The following is a 20,925-nucleotide window of genomic DNA, read 5'->3' on the forward strand; positions in this document are numbered from 1 at the left end:
TCATATTTAAATAGTATTGTCAAGTAAGACTATATTTAAACATAACTGGTAAAAGACACATGTTCAAACATACTTTTCTGTCAGTTAATTTATTTTGTTAAAATAGTTTAGCAAGGTAGTAATTCTTTTACACAAACCTCTGAGGAATTAGGTCACTTTAAATACCATAGGATACCTGTGTAATGGGCTCTTTGCTAAGTAAGAGGGATTATTGCAGTGTGTTTCTCATGGCAGTAACACTTACCCACAGGTACTTTTGAGGGTGGGTGTTTGTTGCCTTGCTGGCAGCCTGTGTGGAGAGACCTTGGATAATGCAAGCATAGAGACCAAGGTGACCTCTCGCTCAAAAAGTGATGCCATGTGATTTGCATTGCGAGTGAAGCTTGCAATAATTTATTAGCTGTACCATCATTTATAGAGCTGACAGTCCTCGTGAAGGTGAAGATCTCTGTTCGAGAGGCTGGAAGACCCTCTTCCCCTTGTGTTTTGAACCATTGTCCTCCTTGATAAAATGACTGATTAGAGAGTATGACAGTGCTCTGTAGCTAACCCACGGACTGACCTTTGAATTGTCATCCCTCTACTCTCCTCTTTGACAGTCTGATCACCTTTTCTGTAACAAGCCTTGTTTCAGCAAGCCTTTCTCTACATAATTGCATTGTTCAATGAGGATTTATAGAGTGAACTCTGAAAGATGGAAGTTTTTGTTTATATACCTGAATAGTTCTTAAGGTAAGAGCAAGCCAGTTYCAGGTGATGATGGTATGGTAAAGGATGAAGAGCAGGAATGGCACACAGCTGTAAGTGAGGAGCGCTGTGAAGATGAAAATGACCAGCTAAGACAAACACAATTTCCTTAAACCCTGCCCAAAATCTGGGGAAGCTGGTTCAGACAAAATGTAGTCGCTACAGTTCTTAAAGAACCTTATTTAGCTTGGTTTATTAAGGAAATGAGACTTGTCTCAGCAGTTGTGTACCTGCATGTGCATGCTGTTTCTCCTTGTACAGCTTGTGTCAAGCCACCATGTTTTTCTAAATGTGACTTAGTGGTAGGGTCTTACAGATATTAGGTTTATGAAAATTGGTGGTCTTTCTACAGAGAGAGTGGCTGATACCTGACTTGAAATGTATTATTATTATTAGGTACTGAAAAACTCTTTATTAGAGAGATTATTAATGCTTCAGCCACAGTTGGAATGCATGTCATGTTCAGTACTGAAATACCTGGCTATAAAACACAAAGCCACAGGAAACTAAGATTTATTAGCCCACTGCTCAAGGACCTACTTTTCTTTTCAAAGGAAGAGATGGGGGTTAGTGAGATGTGACACAAGAGACCATGGCCACTCCGATTTATTAGGATTCTTGATGATATGTGATGGAACTGAATGAGCTATGTGAAAACTGGTTCAGCTGAAAAGTTGGAGAGGAAGGGGGTGTTTGGTTTTGGTAGGATTTTTGAAATTTGGTCCTACTTTTTTCTTCCTAAAATGAAAATGAAGATTCTTCATTTTATTCAACATCTACATCTGTACATCTCTTCATTTTTTCAGGTGTTTTGTAGCTGTATCAAAGGCCTGGATTCACAAAAATGCCAGAGGAGGAGGAAGTGATAATGAGTTTTTAATCCAAGAGCTTAATGACTGCAGCATCTGCTTGGGTGTGGGAAGTCTGGCTTTCATTTCCTTTTCTGCCTGATTTAAACCCTCATCTCTCTCATCTCAGGAAGAGCCCCTAAGCACTATTATCATAGCCTATAGTCTTTCCTGGCTGTTTCTGATGGATGCTTTGCAATTTCTGTAAACAGACACTCATTTGAATGGGAGCTGGCAGCCAAATGCCCTAACTGCCAGGGTAAAGACCACACTCCCTCTTTCTCTGTGTCCTTGGGAATAGTTAAGATTTATCTCAGAAAGCTTTGTAGCCCATGGTGTGGAAACTGCTGGTGCTACTGTTTGTTTGGATCAAGCAGAGAATAGATCAGTCAGCTTGGAACTCGGCTCCTCTGCCTCACAGGAACATTGAAAGTTAAATTTTTGGCAATTGCATTTCATAAATGACTTTAAATGCCATCTTAGTGTTCTGCAATGTAGTCATACTTCCTGGAGGGAAAACACATGGAAACTTTTTGTATCTGGTAGGAGCATAGATGCATCTAACTTGTAAATTCTCACAACTTGTATTGTGGAAAAAGTTTTAAATTATTTTGAGGCAGAGTTTATACAACTACAAAAGGTCTGTGCAGCTGAATCTAGTGTGCGTGTTTTGGGGCTGCATGGTGCTCTGTGGGTGCATCAGGTGACAAGGCGTTCTCTGTAAAAGGCTGAGAGACGCTAGAGAGGCTACGGCAAGAAGGCAGCCCATGCTTTAGACTTGGAGGCAAGGGGACTGAAACAGCTTCCGACAGCAGTGGCAGGGTAGTCAGTAAAAGTACTGTGTTCTCCTCCAAATACATGCATTACGTCAAAGAATAAAGCTGTCCCTTAATGCTGTCCTTCTGAACCAATGTGTAGGAGTACAACCTCTCTCACTGCCCTTGATCAGGTACTGAGTCTCAGTGCAGCTGGATGCTGTGCTGGAATAGTAAGTAAATTTTCAAGCTGACACTTCTTTTTTTTTTAATCCTGGCAGCAAAATATTTTTAATCTACATTCTGATTGATATAAAATACTACTTTATTCAATGTGGCCAATTAACTAAATTAAAAATGGGATCCTGACAATGTAGAAAAAGTAATTACACATGGGAGGTTGTTATTAGGTGGGTAGTTTCTGGGGTGATGTAGAAAAAAAGATTAAAAAATTTCCTGGTAGCAGAATATACAGATAGCATGTAAATGGAGGATGGTAAGTTATGGTAGAAATAATTTGGAGTAATTACACAAGTCATTTGAATCTGGTAGTAATATAAGTTTATTGGAGTTACATGAATTTTATTGCAATCATAAACAAGCCCTGGGCATCTTGGAACAAAGAATATAGTTGAATTTGAAAGAGATTCTTGTCACGGGGGGCATGTGGCAGAAGCTGAGCAGTCTAGCATGATACTTTTGCCAAGAAATCAGATGAGTTATTTGGGCTGGGCTGTGTCTGTTGCATATTTTAATGAGACTTCTCAGAGTACCGTTGATGAAAACAAATGTTTTACAGATAACGTGAGAAATTGGGGTCTGTGATCAGTGCATCAGCCCTTTTAAAAGACAGTTTCAAAACTTGGAAGAAAAGTTTTTCTGATGCTTGTGACATGTCTGAAAGGGTTTCCACGCTAAATAGCAAATTTAGGAAAGCCAAATGAGCTGGAAAAAAAAATTAAAATTCATTTGAGAATTGGTGTTTGTTAATAATAGAACTATTCTTTATAGAAGAGTGTGAGAAATGGGCATTTTGGAGTTGCTCTGGGCGTTGTGAGGAGGAAAGGCTAACCGAGGAACGTCATGTTGACTCTGGGGAGGCCGAATTTTCCCATGCTCAGACCTCCCATTGGATTCAGAGTTGGATGTTGCTTTTGGATATGCAAACTGGAAAGCTGACCCCCCGCTTCTGAGAAGAAAGCGCGTTGTTCCCCTTTGAATTAAAGGGTGTTGGCTTACATTTGCTTTTCTCCAAATATGTAGAACTGATTTTGTGAATTCTGAGTAGTAAAGAAACAGTGTAAGTCTTTGTGAGCAGGAGATAAGCAAAGTATGCATTGGCTGCCTTTTTCTGTGTGCAGGGTTGTTTTTTTTTGTTTGTTTGTTTGTTTTCCTTTGTGCATACAGTACCTTCTTTGGAAAACCACAAGAGGACATAAGCAAAATGTTTTCCCCTGCAGCAGTATATTTTGGTCACAAACATTTGGCTGAACTGCTTAAATACCTGTGGGCAGCTAGGGGGGAGAATGGAAGTTCTTGGGAAGTCACTTGGGAAATTTAATTCAGTTACCTTGGGTGACCTTAATCTGCACCAATGATGAATAGCTGCTGTTCAGTCCCATATAGGTATTTTCTCAGATTTTACTCTTGTTCTTTCTTTCTCTAGATTCTTCAGTTTGAGGAAATTTTGGCTAACCCTTCATACCGAGAGCACTTCCRAATCTACATGGACAGGATGGACAAGAGGGCTTTGATCAGTCTTTGGGAATCTGTGGAGTATCTGAAGAATGCTAACAAGGTGGAATAAATTGCATATCATGTGGCTTGTCCATTAAATGGACTCTCTGCTTGCTCTGATCTTGGCATTAGGAAATGCTTCTGTATTTATGGTTTCGGAATACCAATAGCATAGAATGGGTACTAAGCACTTTAGTATTTTGACTTCTTTATGTCACTGCTTGGGGTTAATATGGCAATTTAAAAAAATTGTGGACTTTTTAATAGCATGATAGTGATAGTTTACTGGTGGTTTTTATAGCAACGTAACCTGTAAAAAGGATACTTAATAGGCAAAATTAGTGGAACTGTTTTTCCCCTCTGCTAAAGAAAAAATTTGCAGTGATATATTGGCCTTGTTTGGATCAGCTTATGTGAAACTTCCAATACATTACCATTTGATAGTCCATTCATACACTTCTCATCTTGCTGATTACAGGTAACCCATTCAATCCAAAACTGTGAAAATTAAAGATGTTTGTGTATGTATGTTTTTAAAGTCCCCTGAAAAGAGAGATTTTGCTTTAAAAGGCCCCTTCCTCTCCCTGTTCCACTGCAATATAAGCCACTAAATTTCACCAGTAGTGCTGCCCTACTGCTAGAGGGCAGAAACAGTACCATGCTGTAATATGTGCTAAACAAAATGGGAATGAGAGCCCTGAAATAAAGGTGGGAAATATCACTTAGAATTGCAGGCAGCATCCTGTAGCAATAGTCAGAGCTAATATGTTCAGGGCATGTTTGTTACTTGTGAGTACTGGGATGGCTTTTTCTGCGAAACTATTTTAAAATTTCAGGATTCACATTAGCATGAAATATGAATCACTATCAGTTATTTTTTTTTATTCACTGTCATTTTATTACTCTCCTATTTAAAAAGATTCTTTTCAATTGGGAAACACAAATAACATCATGTAACCTGAGTGGCAAATCATGAGTAGCGAACCATTGATGTGATCTGTAAGAATGACTAAAAACCAACTCAGGCTAAAAAATGTTCGTAAAAAGCATTTGGCAGGCACTGTGAAGAGAGTTGTATAAATCAGTTTTGATTTGCAAACTGCATGATTGGAAAAGGTGCTATGAAGCATTTTATGACCTCTCAGCTATGATTTCTCTCCTCATTTTTAAAGGAATATATATGGTGCATTTATTCAGGGCTTGCCATTCTATCATGTTGTGCTTATATTTCTCCATGAAACTTAAGGGTTGTCGGACACTACAGGGGCAGCTTTGATTCAGATAAGTAGTATCGCACAGCCACGTGGCTATGATTTTGTCACATAAGGCAGGCAAGCATGTTGTACTGTACTAAGGGAGTGACTAAAACCTCTTTAATTTTGCTCAGGAAGTTAGCACATAGTTTAGAAAGATCATGGGCTGTGCTGTGTTACTTCCTCTTTCTTTCCTGTTTATTAATGTAGAGTTCAGCCCTGTGCGCTCTTCTGTGCTCAGTGGAAATATGGGGCCTCATGTGCTGGTAGATGTCTCTTCTGGTAGTGTTTTTGGCCTCAGAAATTAATTAGAGTCTCACATAAAGTGAGAACTGGTCCCATCCAGGTCCCCGGCAGAAGACAGGGAAGCTGATAYAGCTGAACTCTGAAATCTGAACTTAAAATGATGACCAGAATGCTGCTCTAGCGCTCATTGGTTTTCACTAGCTTTTGGAGCATATTTTTAAAAGCAATGGATGTGGAAGCTATGATGACTTTAGAGCACAGTTGTGTTACTGCTTAACAAATGTCAAGATTTATCTTGTGCAATTGGCTGCTTTGCATAGGTGCACAGGCAGGGTGCTCACAGATGTGTTCTCATATGTCTGGGCATGAAATCAGCTTGATCAACCTTCTTTATACACCGGATTCTGACTCATCCTGATAATTTTTAAAGCATTTTTATTATTCTCTTCTCTTCTCCCTCACTCTCCCTCCTTGCTTCCTAGGCTGAAATACCTCAACTGGTGAGTGAAATTTATCAGAATTTTTTTGTGGAAAGCAGAGAAATACCTGTGGAAAAATCACTTTATAAAGAAATACAGCAAAGTCTCGTGGGTAATAAAGGCATTGAAGTATTCTACAGAATTCAGGCAGATGTTTATGAAACTCTAAAGGACAGATACTACCCCTCATTCATTGTCAGTGATTTATATGAGAGATTGATCAAGCAGGAAGAAGAAGGAAGTTCTGTTCGACTAACACCTGAGGACAAAGATGAAGTGGTGAGTCACGTGTAATTTCTGTCACTGTTTTTTAAGGTGATCTGAAGATACTGGAATAAAGTGCTTAGAAGCATCTTTTGCCATTGAGCTTTAGGCTTCTTTTCTTTTCTTTTTTCCCTGATATATTTGTTAATATCATCATTTTTGCAATTTCATTGAATAGAGTTTATCACTACTGAATTTTCTCAGTTTGTCTAGAGAGCTGTAGTAGTGTGTCTTTCCTTAGACTCTAAGTACTTGCTGATAGAGAGAGGTGTTTTCCCAGTTCTGCTAACTGCAAAACTATTGATAAAACTACCCAGTCTCATCTGATAGTACCTGTGTTTTCAGAGTCACCTGTGCACTTTGTCATTACAAAACACAATTTGCATTCTTCAACCAAGGAAGAGTAAGCGTGGACATAAAATAGTCTGAATATTCGGGGGGTGGGGGGAGGGAGAAGGTTTCTTAAAGCACTGCGTAAGTGCAATATAATGATTGTGATGAATCTTAAAACTTTTTACAGTGTAGTTTTTGTTTTTATATCGCTTGGCAATGTGCTAAAGCTTAGCTTTATCCTGTGATCAGTAAGACAATATAGAAGTACCGAAATGTTTAACAGAGTATGATTCATGACAATTTTATATAAGTTATAATCTCTTCGAAACAATATAGTACAAAATGACTGACTACTTAAACTTTAAATTAGTTAAAATAGATATTTCAGATTTGCAAGCCTTTTGTATTCGATATCTTTCATTATGCTCCTGAATATCAGAGAACACAAAGCATACATCTTACAAACTGCTTTGCTTTTCAGTGAAGGAAACCTCAGTGACACCTCCGTAGGCTTCTGTCTAGAGCCTTGGTCCCTGTGCCCTGTGCATTTCCTAGGTACTAAAGTAGGTTTAAAAGTTGTGCAAAAGAGGAGAAAAAGTAACAGTCAAGAACTTATGTAACTTATGTCTGAAATGGAAAATGAAATAAAAAAAAAAGAGTCTTAGTGCTTTGTATTAATTTATTCAATAAATTAATAGACTGGAAGACAAAACTGATTAAAATGGCACTAGAACTGGAAATACTAAAACCAAGCGTTCAAAATGTCATAGGCAATAACCCAATGGCAGCATGCTCAGGGCAGGTTTTTCAAGCAGGTTCTCTAGACCAGTTGTGCTGGAGGAGCTCGTGTTACGTTTATCCGAGTGCTCTCGGACACTCGGCTAGGGAGCAGCTTTTGGTCGGGCTGCCGCTTCAGAGCAGTATTATCATCTTCATTTTACATGCCGACTTGCTCACTCCTGACCCAGCTATTCGTTGGAGGTGGTAGGTGTTTCAAAGCTTTGTTGTTCTGATGTTTGCAATCACCAGGACTTTCAGAAAACACTCTTGCTCTTTTTGCCCAGAACTAAGTAATTAAACATTGTGCTTTGGAATCTCCTCGTGCATTTCATACAGAATCTGACAGAGACAGCCATTTCTCCAAGAAAACTGGCACAACGCTGTAGGACTAGCTATCTTTTGTCAGATAACATTTATTTCATGCTTTCCTATAGCTGCTGAAAAATCAGATTTTTGACATCAGCATCATCTGTCCTTCTTTTGAATCCTTGAGTAAGTACATGCCAGATTAGAAAGCTACTTCTGCTGTGAAACCTGTAAAAATTAATATATTGCCAAATATGCTTATATGAGGAAGAATCTTTACACTTTTTTTAACCACAAATTAATCATGAAGCTACATACACTGTTGGAGCATAATCTCCCTAGTAGAGTAGTCCTAATGGCTCTATGGCAAGCTTCAAGGGCTCTGAGATGAAAACAAAAGGTAATAAATTCTTTCTTCTGGAGCATCCGCTGGGTTTTCAAATGCTGGTGAAAATGCGCTGCTGGCTAATAGCCTTTCTGTATCATGTATAGGAAGCCACAACTGGGAAATCTGGTATTTCTGGAGGGCTCCATGTTAGCAGACACTAACAGTTTTTATTTTAGTTAGTTTTTTTGGTGGCCTACATCCACACTTGCCAGGCCACTGCAGGAGTTGCGTATGTTAATCTTCTGCAGGTTTCACTAGTAGAGCTGTCTAGGTGGGAGCCCATGAATGCCCTCGTGGAGGGGAGGGCAAAAGCACGAGCCCTGATTAAACACAAGAAAACCAAGTCAGGAGACATGAATCCAGGCGAGGCCAAGCTGTGCTGGTCCTGCCGCACATGGAGCTAGCTGTTTCTGCTTCCCTCTCATCCATCACCACTTTTCACTGCTTTGAGAAGTCATCTTTAAAAGGTCACAAGTAAAAGGGAAAATACAGAAGAAAACAGCGTCTGCTTTCAGCACTTTGAAGGAAATGAGCCTGGTGTTTCCAAAGTCCATAGCCTGTGTTCTATGGCACTGATAGAAATGGAAGTCATTATTACTCTGCTCTTCTTACCTGACCACAGCACATTTCAATCTCAGCTTTGAGTATTCTGGTAGTTTATTTGATAACTTGAATATGCGATAATTTATTATGTCAGAATTTTAGCATTTGATGAAACACCCAGTGATTCAGCAGTATTTTCTGCTGTAAGTGTCTGAAATGTTAGTGATCTATAGAAATTGCGTCGCCTGCCTCTGGGAGTAGAGCATTGCTGCTTTGTAACTGCACGCAGTCCTTCAGTTACTGGAACCGAAGTTGACAGACAGTTCTTTCAGCTCTTCAGTATTGAAACTAGCATTTTTCCATTCTTTTTGACCTTTGTCCTTCCCAACAAGCATAAGTTTTTTGTTTTATGGTTGTGTTCAGTGGAGTTCTGAATAACATCCAGAGTTGTTAATCTTTATTATTGGTATTTCTGTACTATCAAGGGACCACAGCCAATTTTCTGTGAGCTAAGCTCTGTGCACGTGCTTGGAGGCAGTCTCTGACCTAAAGGGTTTACAGTCCATGCAGATTAGACAGGAGAAAGGACAGGGCATAGAGCTGATGTTATTTACTCAGCCACATAGCAGGCAAATGCAGAGCTGGGAAAGGATATGGGTTTCTTAGCCTAGGACTCCTGCCTCCTGCAGTACATTCACCTCCCTTGTGAGGACCAGACTGAGAAGGTTATTACTGTTACTGTATCCCTTCTCAGACGTTTTTCCTAAGATGTAAAATACTGCAGAATTTACAGTGGGGTTGCATAGAATCTCCTCTAAAACTCAGGATTTAGTAGAGACTGAGATTTCCTTCTGTTGGCTCTTTGTTAATTGTACAAAGATGCATCTCGTTTAGTGGAAATGTCATTAAATAACATAGAACTCTGTCCGTGGTTCATGAGATTAGATTCATAGAGTTTGCCATGGATAAATTAAAATATATTCAACCACAAGCAAACCTCAGAGATCTCTTTGAACATGGCAGCTTTAGAGATGGTAACATCATGATGCTGTGTTTGCTGGATCTCCAGTTCTTCATTCCCATTTGGGGAAGTACAGTAAAAAAGGGGAGGTTAAGGCAAATGCCAGAAGAAGTTAAACAGAAGGTCTCTTAAAGGTGTGAAGTTCTGTATTTCTTTGCATGCCTGTAGTAAGCAAGATGCAATTTGTTTGAATGTATAGCAGAAAGTGATTTATGAATTCAGGGTAACGCATATGTGCTTTTAACCCTTTTTTTATTAACACTTTAAAAAGAGCAGTAAAATCTGTTTATGAAGAGGAAGGATTTGGTTTAGATTGATCTGAAGGCTGATGCATCTGTTTTGTGAGGGCTTGTGGGAGGCGGGACTGTTTGTTAAAACTGGGTTTTATTTTTTTCCCCTTCTCTTGTAATCTCCCAGCTCAGAGCTGCAGTATTTGCTTTTTATCTGGTTCTGAATATCAACCATGACTACTTAGCTGTTGTTTACTTTTAAAATAAACTTTGATTTTTACTCTCATTTTAACTAAAGTCTTAACTTGAAGGTCATTTTGCACAATTGGCAAGAGTTGTTACAGAGCTGTAGTGTAACTGAGAATGAGATTGTCTGCTTTTTAACTCTGTTTCATGTTGGAGCCGATGGTTGGAATAGCCATTAGAAGCTGTTATAATAATGAGCCTTTATACTTCGGTTTTTGTCTATATCAAGAATAAGCGTCCTTGCACATAAAACACATGTGGAGCAAACAAAACAAATTTCTTTTTTTGCACTAATGATACAATCACTTACTCCCATCCTGTATTTCTAGAGCCAAGGTTGTGAAGAAGCTACTGAAGAATGCAGCGCAAGAATTAATGAGCAGGCCAGTTACGCTGTAAATAAACTTCGCCAGCTAAATGACAAGCTTGAGTATAAGAAACAGGCTCTAAATTCCATATGTAATTCACCAAAACCTGACAAAAAGGTAGTACCTTTGTTTTCATTCAGTGTTTATTTTATGTGTTTGTGTCGTATCCAGTCATCTCAGGCCCTTTCTGGACAGGTCAAATTCTATTTCAATCAGCCTGCTGTCTAAAGAGGAATCAGAGCTAGCTGATAACTTGTTTTTTTTGTTTGGTTTTTTTTATCCTGTTTTTTGAAGCTACTGCCACTGAAATTGCAAATATTATTTGTACTGCTTTGTCATAGAATAGTGAGCTCTTCCCCGGCTGTCTCGCTGCCTTGTAGGTGACAGGCAGTATTTCTTCCTTGCCTCCCTGCTTGCCTGTGCCTAGCGTGCCTGGGGCAGCGGCTCCGCCGCGCGGGTCCCCTCGCAGCCGCCGCCGCCGCCGCCGCCAGGCGCGCTGCCGCCCCGGGGCGCGCYCCTTGCCTTCCCGCCCTCTGCCGGCTCGCAGGCAGCGCAGCACGGCCGCCTCGTCCCCACCGTCCTGCTCGGCGCGCTTAAATACAGGCAAAAGATCTCTCTGAGAGTGGCTGGCTGCCTTTGTAAGGAGCTAAGAGAAAGCTGCAGGGCAGTCTTGAATCAGACTGCAAAAATCCTGAGGGATGTGAAACTTTGGTTTTCTGGCCTTGGACCAGAAATGCATCCTCTTTTCTCATTACAGAGTGCATCATTAGGCTATCTAAGAACACGTTCCGGCAGAAGGGATTTGGATTTGGCTCGGGCAGGCTTGTTCGCCGTGCTCCTGAGCACTGTTCAGATACAGCTGGGTCAAGCTTTTTGGGCGTTGTGAGACTGTTTGCAAATGGTGGAAAGCTGGTGAGACAAAGAGGCAGCYGGGGCATCTCCCTCGGGTGGCATCCTGCAAGCGAGGGTAAAGATGCACTTGAGCATTAGTGCCCTGCTGGGGATCTGGGTTCTTTGTGCACACTCGCCTTCGTTCAGCGTTAGTGCGAAGGCGCTGGCCTGTGAGTAGGAGTAGGCGCCCCGCTCCTGCGCCGTTCACTTCATTTCTCTCTGTGGAGTATAAAGAGCAGCCAAGAGGACGTGAAAGGATGACAAGCCGCCTCGGGCAGTGCCCTCTTGCGTACAAAGCCCCCTGCCGTACGAGACAGCTTGATCTTCTCTGGGGACACGCCGGAGGGGGGCCGCTTCCAGCATGCGCGTGTCCGGCGCGCGAGCGCAGAGGTTGCCTCCTGCGGGGCCCCAACTGCAGTCTGGTGTCGTCTTGTGTGGCGCTGCGAACACGCAGGGGCTGCATCCTTCCTGGGGTTTCTTCTTGCCATCCTCGGCAGCAAGGCGAAACCTCAACGTTTCCCACCCAGAGCACTTTCTAGTGCTTGCTAAACCTTATTTTCAAACCACATAGTGTAATATAATTATTGAAATGAAATGTGACTAGATTGAACTAAAAAATGCTTCCACCTCTCCTAGAAATTATGTGGAAGATGGAGGGATTTTATGTTAACTTGTTTAGATCTTCCAGTGAATCTGTACCAGCAGTGAACATAAAACTTTCTTTAACAAGTTTAGAGCTAGGCTTTAAGTTAAAATTTGCACTACAGGCAAAAAGAATTACAAGTGCTAAGTAAGTACAGAGCAAAAGTGTGCATGCTTGTGTATGTGAGAGTTAGGCTATACCATTTGTTTCTGTAGCGTTACAGCTTTAGATTTTTTTCTCTGATATCAAAAATACTACTAAACACTTATATTCACACTTATATTCATACTTATATTCACACGGATATAGCACTTCCATGTTCCCTTCTATTCTTGAGAAATAGTAAGTTTTTATACTCTGATTATATCCTCTCTCTCTATATTCCCTACCTAAGTTTTTTGGGGGAAAAGTCATACCTCTTCTAGAGTAGTGTTATGCCCCATATATTTTTGCTCCTAAAATATTTTTTGTCTTCAAAAAATGCCTACGTCTTTGAAGCAGAATAATAAAATGCAGCCAGCAGTGCTATAAAGCTTCAGTATTTGTTTTATAAACATAACAGCTGTTTACTTATGATGAAACCTTGCAAGTTCTTTTGTATTTATTCATTGCACTCTGTTCCTGTATGCTCATTATAGGAATCAGAGTAAGCTGACTGCAAAGCAATCTGTATGTAAGCAGTAATAAAAAAAAAAAAAAAAAAATCTATTCTGAGTTTAGATATATGCTAGAAGGTGTTAGAGAGCTGTCATGTAGATAATCTTTCATCTTACATGAGACAGAAATCCCTCCAAAATTACTGTAGCTCTTTAAAAGCTTCTACCAGGATGTACCATTACAACAAAGACTCATAGATTTGACTGTGAGATATACCATATTTTTTAAAAGTATCAGTTTCTTTCACTGTGTTTCTAATGATACATTTTATGTACGCTTCCGCATTCTCTTGTTGCATTGTTTTCTGGTAGTATGCGTGTTTACCTGCTTTTTTGCTGATGCTATAGGATGCACCATTTCTCCTTCATGAGAGTATGACTGTAAGCTATGTCTTAATTAGAACTACTTATTCAATGTGTGCTTTCCACGGAAATAAATCCTCCCCTTTCCAAAGCTATAATGAATTTAAATGGTAGCTTGCTGAGAGATTGTTAACAGAGTTAAGTTCCAAGAAATGAGATCTGTTACCAGGTTCTTCAGTCACATCACATATCTCTGAAAGGGGAAAAAAAAAGTAAGGCATTACTGAAGGTAATGCCTTCAGTAATTGGCATTTCAAGTTTATATAAAACACATAATATATATGCATAATACTTAATCCTATCTAAAATACATTTTTTTTCCCTGAAGCATGATAGTAGCATGTCTTTCTAACTTGTTTTTTATTTTAATATTGCAGGCGGATGTTTAATTTTACTGTATATTCTAGAAGTTTATAAAGACAGCATAAATTCTCTTACTTTTTTCCAACTGTTCTCCTTTCTCATTCTTCTTTTGAACTAGTTTTGTTCTCACTCTTTTTTTCCCCTTTCTCAATATTGTCCTCAAAGACACCAGTAGGCATGTTACAAGCTTTTTCTTACCAATTGTAACTGATAAATTTTCCTCTGCAGATTGTTTCCAAGCTGAAGGATGAAATTACTTTGATGGAGAGAGAGCACAGTGACCTTCAGCTGCACATTGCAAGAACGGACTGGTGGTGTGAGAATCTGGGCATGTGGAAAGCCTTCATTGTCTCAGGCGAGGTATGTTTTTTCCCTGGTTTTTATCTTCTGGGTCGGTTCAAACTTCCAATGTGAAAAGAAAAATAAAAATCCATATATACTTGCCATATACCTTTGTGTACACTGTGTATACTTTTGCGTTTACCTGAGGAAAAAAATTAACCTCTTCCAAATCTCTCTCTTTCCTCCAGTCTCTGCTATAACACATATACCAAAGTTCTACTTCTCAGACTCCGTTGTTAGAGTTACAGAAAATACCTGTATATGCCTGAAGAGATTTTGACATTGGATATAGCACTGTGCTCTCTGGGGGACATTATTTTTCCTCAGTGAGCACAGTCAGAGCAGTGTCTTGTTATATTATGGTGCTATCATACTTGGCACAGTTGTCTGTCTGGTGTGCCTGGAAGATGCAGTATTTGTGCCTGCTGTGGTTTTTATTACGATATTCAATGGCAGTGTAGTTTCAAGGGATTGGATTGGAATACCCAGATTTTGAGGAAAGTGCTTTAAATTTGTGAGTAAGTCACAGAGCAAGTTGGGTTGGGTTTTTTTTGGTTTTGTTTTGTTCTTCGGTTTGGGCGTAGGCAAACAATTGTAGAATGAGTGTGTTGTGGACGGTACAACCTGTGCATTTGCTTGTTGACCAAAAAATAAAATAAAGTCATGGTATTTGTTGATAGGATGATAAGAATTCCTCATAAAGGCAACATAGTGCAGTACCTGTCAAAACTGGCAGTTGAGAGATTATATATAAATGCCAGACTTCAATGCCTGAGTTTGAAAAGGATTCATAAATCCTCCTGTTTGTCTTATTCTTCTATATAGAAGTTTGTTTTATATTAAATGGAGAAGTACTCTGAACATTACGAATACTTGTGTACGTTAAAGGTACATGTCAGTGATAAAATCCATCCCATGTTGTAATGTTGTTGCCCAGCTGGAAACAAAAAAGTTGGAGCCTAATGGAGACAACTATCAACAGTACTAGTAGTGTCTCCTTGTATCTCAGAGCTTCCTATTAACAACCGTCCAGAAAGGAACCCGACAGATGCTTGTGTTACGTAGCGACTGCAGGTTCGCACMGTACATAAGTAGTCTTGATGACTCTACCACTTCAAAGAAACAAAGGCTAATAGTATCTCTAATGGGTTGTCTTCCTGTGCTATTAAGAAAATGTTCTTTAAAGTAAATATAAGCAGTTTGCTTGAGGTAATTCTCCTTGGAGGGTGTGTGGGGGTGTCTTCTGAGTTTATTTGGTTATTGTTTGAACTTCTCCAAACTAGTGATAACTCTCTCAAAAATAACAGTTTAAAGCAGTCAAGCTCTTAAGTTGTCTTTAAAAATTCTACATTACTTTAAAAAGTCTGTTTTTTAAAATAGCAAGACCATCTGCGGCAAGACTGCAGAACAACAGCTTTCTGATAAGGGTCGCAATACAGCCCTTGCTTTATTATTAAATGGGTAGGTGGTTCTGGCTAGTGCCCTGCTAAATGACAGGGAGGTTGGGAGACAATTCTAATGTGTGATCATTTACTGTCTTAACTGCAATTTTTAAGAAATACTGGCTCAGATAATTAAATGTAGGCTTGTATTAATTATGCTGTTTGCAGCTCTGTGCTTCAAGGGGTAGGTTGGAGAAAACACTAATGGTGCAATTTTCCCTGTAAATTAATTGCTCAGGAATGATCTGGCTGCAGTGGATCAGTTCAAGGGGCATTAAGTAGGTGACTTTTTTTTTTTTAATCTGCAAAATGCATTGTTGCTAATACTAGCTTTTAGCCTGTCTATTTACAGAGGGGAAAATTTGGCGGCTCTATGTGGGTTTTTTGTTTTTGTTTTGTTTTTTTGCAGAGAAGCTTAGTAAAAGTAAATGTTGCTATAGAATTGGAGCTGAAAGAGTAATGGCCTATCATTGTCCTTTTAAACTGATTTATTAAATCAGTTAGTAGGTAATTCATAAAATCCGCACTTACTCATGACTTGGGAAAAACATGCGGTGTCCCAAATGTAGTTTGTGCTGTGTCTTAGCTTACATCTTTCAGTCTTTAAAGTTTTGATTTATCTAACTGAATGTAGCTGGGGTGGGGGGGAATCCATGTAAATGGATAATAATAATTAATACATTAATACATAAATAATTAATACAACACCTATAGGTGTTGTGTGGTAACTGACTTTTCTGATAAACTGTCTTTGGAGACGTAAATGTTTTGGCTGATTTGCAGAGCCTGGAAGAAAGGCTGTAGGAACATACAGCTTGAAGGAGACTTGTGCTAACGCTTCGTGTAATTCTGTGCATGATTTCCCCACAACTGTTATACCTCCCTCAGTACTAGCAGGTATAAAATTTAGGGCTGCTTATGCTAGCTGAGAACTTGCTCTTCCTGCTCTAATGTTTTTGGTCTTTGCATCACTGCATATTTTAGACATTTTGTCTCCTCTGTCTGAAAGAAGTYGTCTCAGTTCCAGAGCATAACTTTTTTTTTAATCGATTTCATAGGAATGGAGCTCGTGGATTTGAATAGGGTGGGGAAGAAAGCCTGTCTTACTCATTTAAGTATATCAAAATTTAGGATGTGTGTGCTAAGTGAGAGTTCAGCAAGTTAACTTCCTGCGAACTGAGAAGAACAGAGGTGTGCCAGGTACACCACCTGTATTCAAAAGGGAATTGAAGCCGCAGCCTGGTTAGCCGCTGTCTTGCTGCTTCGCAGCTGGGGTGGGTGGTTTCAGAGAGCTGCTCTGCCTGAAAGATGCTTCTGGTGAGTCATGCAGCTCTTCACCAGCATGAGGACAAGGCTAGTTTTTGTTAATATTTAATCATTCCTGATGGATATCTACAGCAGCCTTTAGTGCCTCTAACGGAGGTGATTCAACAGCTCTCCTTGGCAGCTGGTTACTTTACTGAACTATTATTACAGTTTTTGGTAATGTTTAGTTTGCATTTTCCTTACTGTAGCTAATAGCTATTGCTTCCCCTGGAAAGTATTTCATGGTAATTGTGTCCTGTTTGGTTTTACAGTGCTCCGTTGTATGTTTCTAGTTGTGAGCATCTCTTTTTTGGTAGGAAGTGCCCACCTCTGCTGCATCCCGTGTAGTTTTTACTGGTGTATGGAGCCATTTGAACATCCTCATTCATATCTCCATGCTACCCACTTTGGGGTGCTGCTTTGTGCCTTCTAGCGAGTAGATATAAATCTTTGCCTTTTGTGGACTAGGTATCTGTGGCACACTGGTAGACCATAAATTCTAAAATAATTAGTCCTTGCACTGTCTTGAGGCTATGAAGTTCCTGCAAATGCAAAGAAAAAGCCTGAAACCACCTAGGGTACTTGATGCCTGAATCTTTGTCACATAAGTAAGTGTGTAACCTGAAAGGAAAGGGCCTGAGAAAGGGCCGAGGATGAGAATTGTGGAAATCTAATATTAAGGGCTAATTCTGAGAGCTCTTACCAGTGCTGTGAAAGGATCAGGGCAGAGACCCTCACAGGATCTTCAAGCTTGTAAAGCAAAATTCAAAATAACATTAAAGCAAAGCCAGAGAGTACCAAATTCTATTTCTCTGGTATGCTTTTTCAGTTTCTACTAAAAAAAAAAAAAAAAAAAAGAAAGTCCACATACTTGACCTCATCATCCCTTAGATTCTTGCATACACACAGAGCCCACTAAAAGGTGTACCACATTAAGGGACTGCCTTGAGACCTGCTGTAATTAATTGTTTTCATTAATGACCAGAGCACAAATGTTAAGTTTGCACTAATGAAGAATTAAGGCTGGAAGACAGTACCAATATGGAAGAGGGTTAGGATGGTGCTCAGGAAGAACGAGATTGATTGTGTATGTGTTTTTTGTTTTTTCTGGATTTTTTTGGGAATATTCCTCAAGGTCACAAAGACAGAATAACTAACGTAACAGGTAAGGACAGTTTCCAAAGCGTTGACCATCTCTCGACAGTTACAGTTTAGGTGTTCCTGCACACATGCAAGTCTGTGCCTTGTGGAAAAATATGTAATGCAGAATAGTAAGTATGACTTAAAGCAGCATTTTCAACTCTGATCTCCCAGTTTCAAAAATTACTGCAAAAAATATGTTTGCAAGTCACCTACAGACACAAATCCAAACTTGCTTGGGGGTAAAGAGGGTAATGACTTTCCCAGAAGTTCCCAATCCCTCTGTGCCAGGTCCCTCTGACCTGCATTTTGGAGGCTTCTGTTCAACATCTCTTTTTGCAGCAGTCTGGCAGGGGAAGGGGAAGGGCAGTTCCCCAAATGGCTGTGCTTGAAACCAGGCATATTTTCAGAAGCTCAGACTGGTGCTTTGTATTCTGGATGCTGCTGCAGCTCTGGGAAGAGTACATTGCAGGGAGCAGTCTCCTTGTGCAGCTGGGCAACTGTGAAATGTGAAGACATTTTAATTGTATATCTTTCACAATTATGGTGTAGCAACTCTTCAAGTTATCTGTCACTAGCTTTAAGTGCTGTCAGACTTTTATAAACTCATAAGATGTGTCATCATTAGGAATTTTTAAGTTTCTTCTTTCCCTAATTGGATTAGGCAAATCTCCTTTAAAAATTGTCTGAAAAGCTTAAAAAATTACTTCCCTTAAAATGATAGAGTGAGAGAGGTACACTGCAATTACCTTTCTGTTATTTGCACTTATATTAAAACAAGCATTTGGGATTTTGGTTTGGCTTTCAGTTTTAGTTCTCCATGGATGTAGTCAATGTCACCTCCACAAAAAGACTGAAAATGTGCCTTTTGAAACAGCATACTATCCTAACAGAGAAATGAGGTTTAAAGATCTGGATGCTGTTTTAAAAGGTTATTATCTTTAGGATACTTCTGTGTGAGAACTAGACAGAAACAAAATTAATAAGGAAAAAAAGCTATGTATTTTATGTGTTTGTCTTACTTGCCTTTCATAATCTATTTAGTAGTCTCCTTAAAATAAGTAAATAAATAAAAACCTGTTACCATTAGGACATAAGTATGAAATTGTTGGTATGAAATTAAGAAATAAAGTGGTCTCACTGCTGCTGACTTTCTGTTGTCTCAATAAAATCATTTGAGTTCTCTTTGCCATAGTTCTCCCTTTTGCAAAATGCGGTTAATCACTCATACTTCCTCTGGCTATTAGGTGTCTTAATTCATTCTTACCTTAATTCTTAAGGTCGTGAGACACTTGGAAACAGTGGGGGATGCCATGTGTTGGGTGTGTGCAGAGCAGGCTCAAACCCCAATGACAGAGAAGCAGCTCCCGGGCAGCCCCAGCTCCCGCAGCGGGACGGCCCCTGGGAAAGCAGAGTAGGAATAAAGGGAGAACAGGCAAGAAAATGCAGAGGAGAGGAGAGCTAAAGTATTGACAAGCAATTGGAAAGGTATGTGATAAGTACATTGAAGACTGAAATAACACAATACAGCTGTTTGAAGAAGACCTGTCAAAGAGAAGTGATTGCTGATGGACAGTATTGCAAAGCTGTTGGTAAAGTGTAATAGTGGTTAATTGGAGAACTGATTCAGGACTGACACAGCCTTGTGGGTGAAGTTTAGTCCCTTAAGGGTATTGCTCTACGTGTAGCCATCAAACTGCAACAAAAAGCATGGGACAATGACAAAGACTGAATTTGTACACTGGTCATCTGGCAGCCCAAATGTTCTGCTCTTTGCTTTCAAAGTAATAGACCTTCTCTGTTTTTTTTTGTTTTTTTTTTTTTTTTTGGCAAGGTTTTAGAAGAGAATGGAGAACAAGTGCCCTCTTACTCTGTCATGGTGAGTTTACAAGAAGCTGGTGGAGCTGAAACTAAGAACTGGACTGTTCCCAGGAAGCTCAGTGAGTTTCAGAGTCTACACCGGAAACTCAGTGAGGTATGAATCTCTGTTGGGGAGGGGGAGGCAGAAAATGTAAAGTGCTAAAATATGTCAATATAATATTTRGAAAGGAAAAAAAAACACCTGAAGGACAAATAAAAAGTTATTATTACCAGCTTTTAGACCAGCGGTTTGGTTTTTACCATTTTAGAGTTGGCTTTCTGTCCACATATTTCTGGCCTCTGCCAAATGGTTATAAAATCTAGTGAATAGCTTTTTTTTTTTTTTTTTTTGCTTACTAATAGATGTTTTAGTGAACTGATCCAGTGTCTAAATCGTGTACACTCAGTACTGCCACGTGTGCTTGTTTTAAATACTAGATTTTGTCTCTGGCTTCAGGGGACATGTCAAAAACGACAGGTCTCTTGGAAAGAGAGGGTTTCCTTTTAGATTGTAGTAACCTTTCTGTCTGAAAAAGAATAGAATGATGGTGTTCTGAAGGGAGAGGTTTTAGATGTGTAAGCCCATAGTGGGTAAGGGAAGGTGTTTGTCAAGGTGCTGAGAGGGGTGTGGAAAGGTGAAGAGAGTACAAAGGAGTCCTTTCATTTTCATTTTGGACTGAAACCACTGCTAAGCAAGCTGTTCTTTCTCCTACACAGTGTTTTCCACCATTAAAGAAAGTTCAGTTGCCTTCCCTCAGCAAGCTGCCCTTCAAATCTGTAGATCAGAAATTCATGGAGAAGTCCAAGAACCAGCTTAATAACTTTCTGCAGGTAAGAAAAAAAAAAGATTGTGGAATAATAATAAAAGTACTCTAAGTTAAAAAATAAACTGTAGGTTCACCTTTTTTGTGCCAACAGGATTTGAAGTCCTCAATTGTTTTCGCTGCATACAATGTTTCACACTCAATCCTAAGACTCTGTGTATCTCATCCCACTTCTATAGCCACTGTTTGGAGAATCCTGGTGCACTTATGCTCCTCTTCTTCTTCTTCCCATTTGTAAATGATTGGTCCTTCCATRACATTTTTTGCAAGCGTCTGTTTCTGAACAGCCGCTCTGCCTTTTTTCTCTCTGTGGGATCCTGGTGGGTAGTCGTGGGCCATTCCTCCCACCCCCTTTTTCTAAGTAGCCCTGATGTGTCATTTACCACAGGGTGCTGTTCAGGGTGTCTTTGTGCAGCTGTAGGTCAGGTCCATGAGGCTGAGCAGAGAGAGAAGTGCATATATAGAGAAGTGGGGTGGTAGTTTCCAGTAGGCTGAGGATACCTGAGGATACCTGACAGTGTGTTTCTGCTTTGCCTCATTTGAGGAATATTA

The 20,925-nt window shown here is 39.8% G+C and overlaps 1 protein-coding gene across 2 annotated transcripts in view; it reads left to right on the forward strand.

Moving 5' to 3' along the window:
- SNX25 (sorting nexin 25) overlaps positions 1–20,925 on the forward strand; it is an 80,247-nt gene that overhangs the window by 45,744 nt on the left and 13,578 nt on the right. Inside the window, exons 7-12 of one of the 2 annotated variants that reach the window (XM_026084083.1) lie at positions 4,017–4,148; positions 6,069–6,344; positions 10,506–10,661; positions 13,689–13,820; positions 19,524–19,664; positions 20,267–20,380. In XM_026084083.1, coding sequence (XP_025939868.1) covers positions 4,017–4,148; positions 6,069–6,344; positions 10,506–10,661; positions 13,689–13,820; positions 19,524–19,664; positions 20,267–20,380 — 951 coding nt within the window. The remainder of the gene's footprint in view (positions 1–4,016; positions 4,149–6,068; positions 6,345–10,505; positions 10,662–13,688; positions 13,821–19,523; positions 19,665–20,266; positions 20,381–20,925) is intronic. The other variant, XM_026084084.1, reaches the window with a different exon arrangement.

This window comes from Apteryx rowi, unplaced genomic scaffold, assembly GCF_003343035.1.
Source record: "Apteryx rowi isolate R43461 unplaced genomic scaffold, aptRow1 scaffold_625, whole genome shotgun sequence".
NCBI lineage: Eukaryota > Metazoa > Chordata > Aves > Apterygiformes > Apterygidae > Apteryx > Apteryx rowi.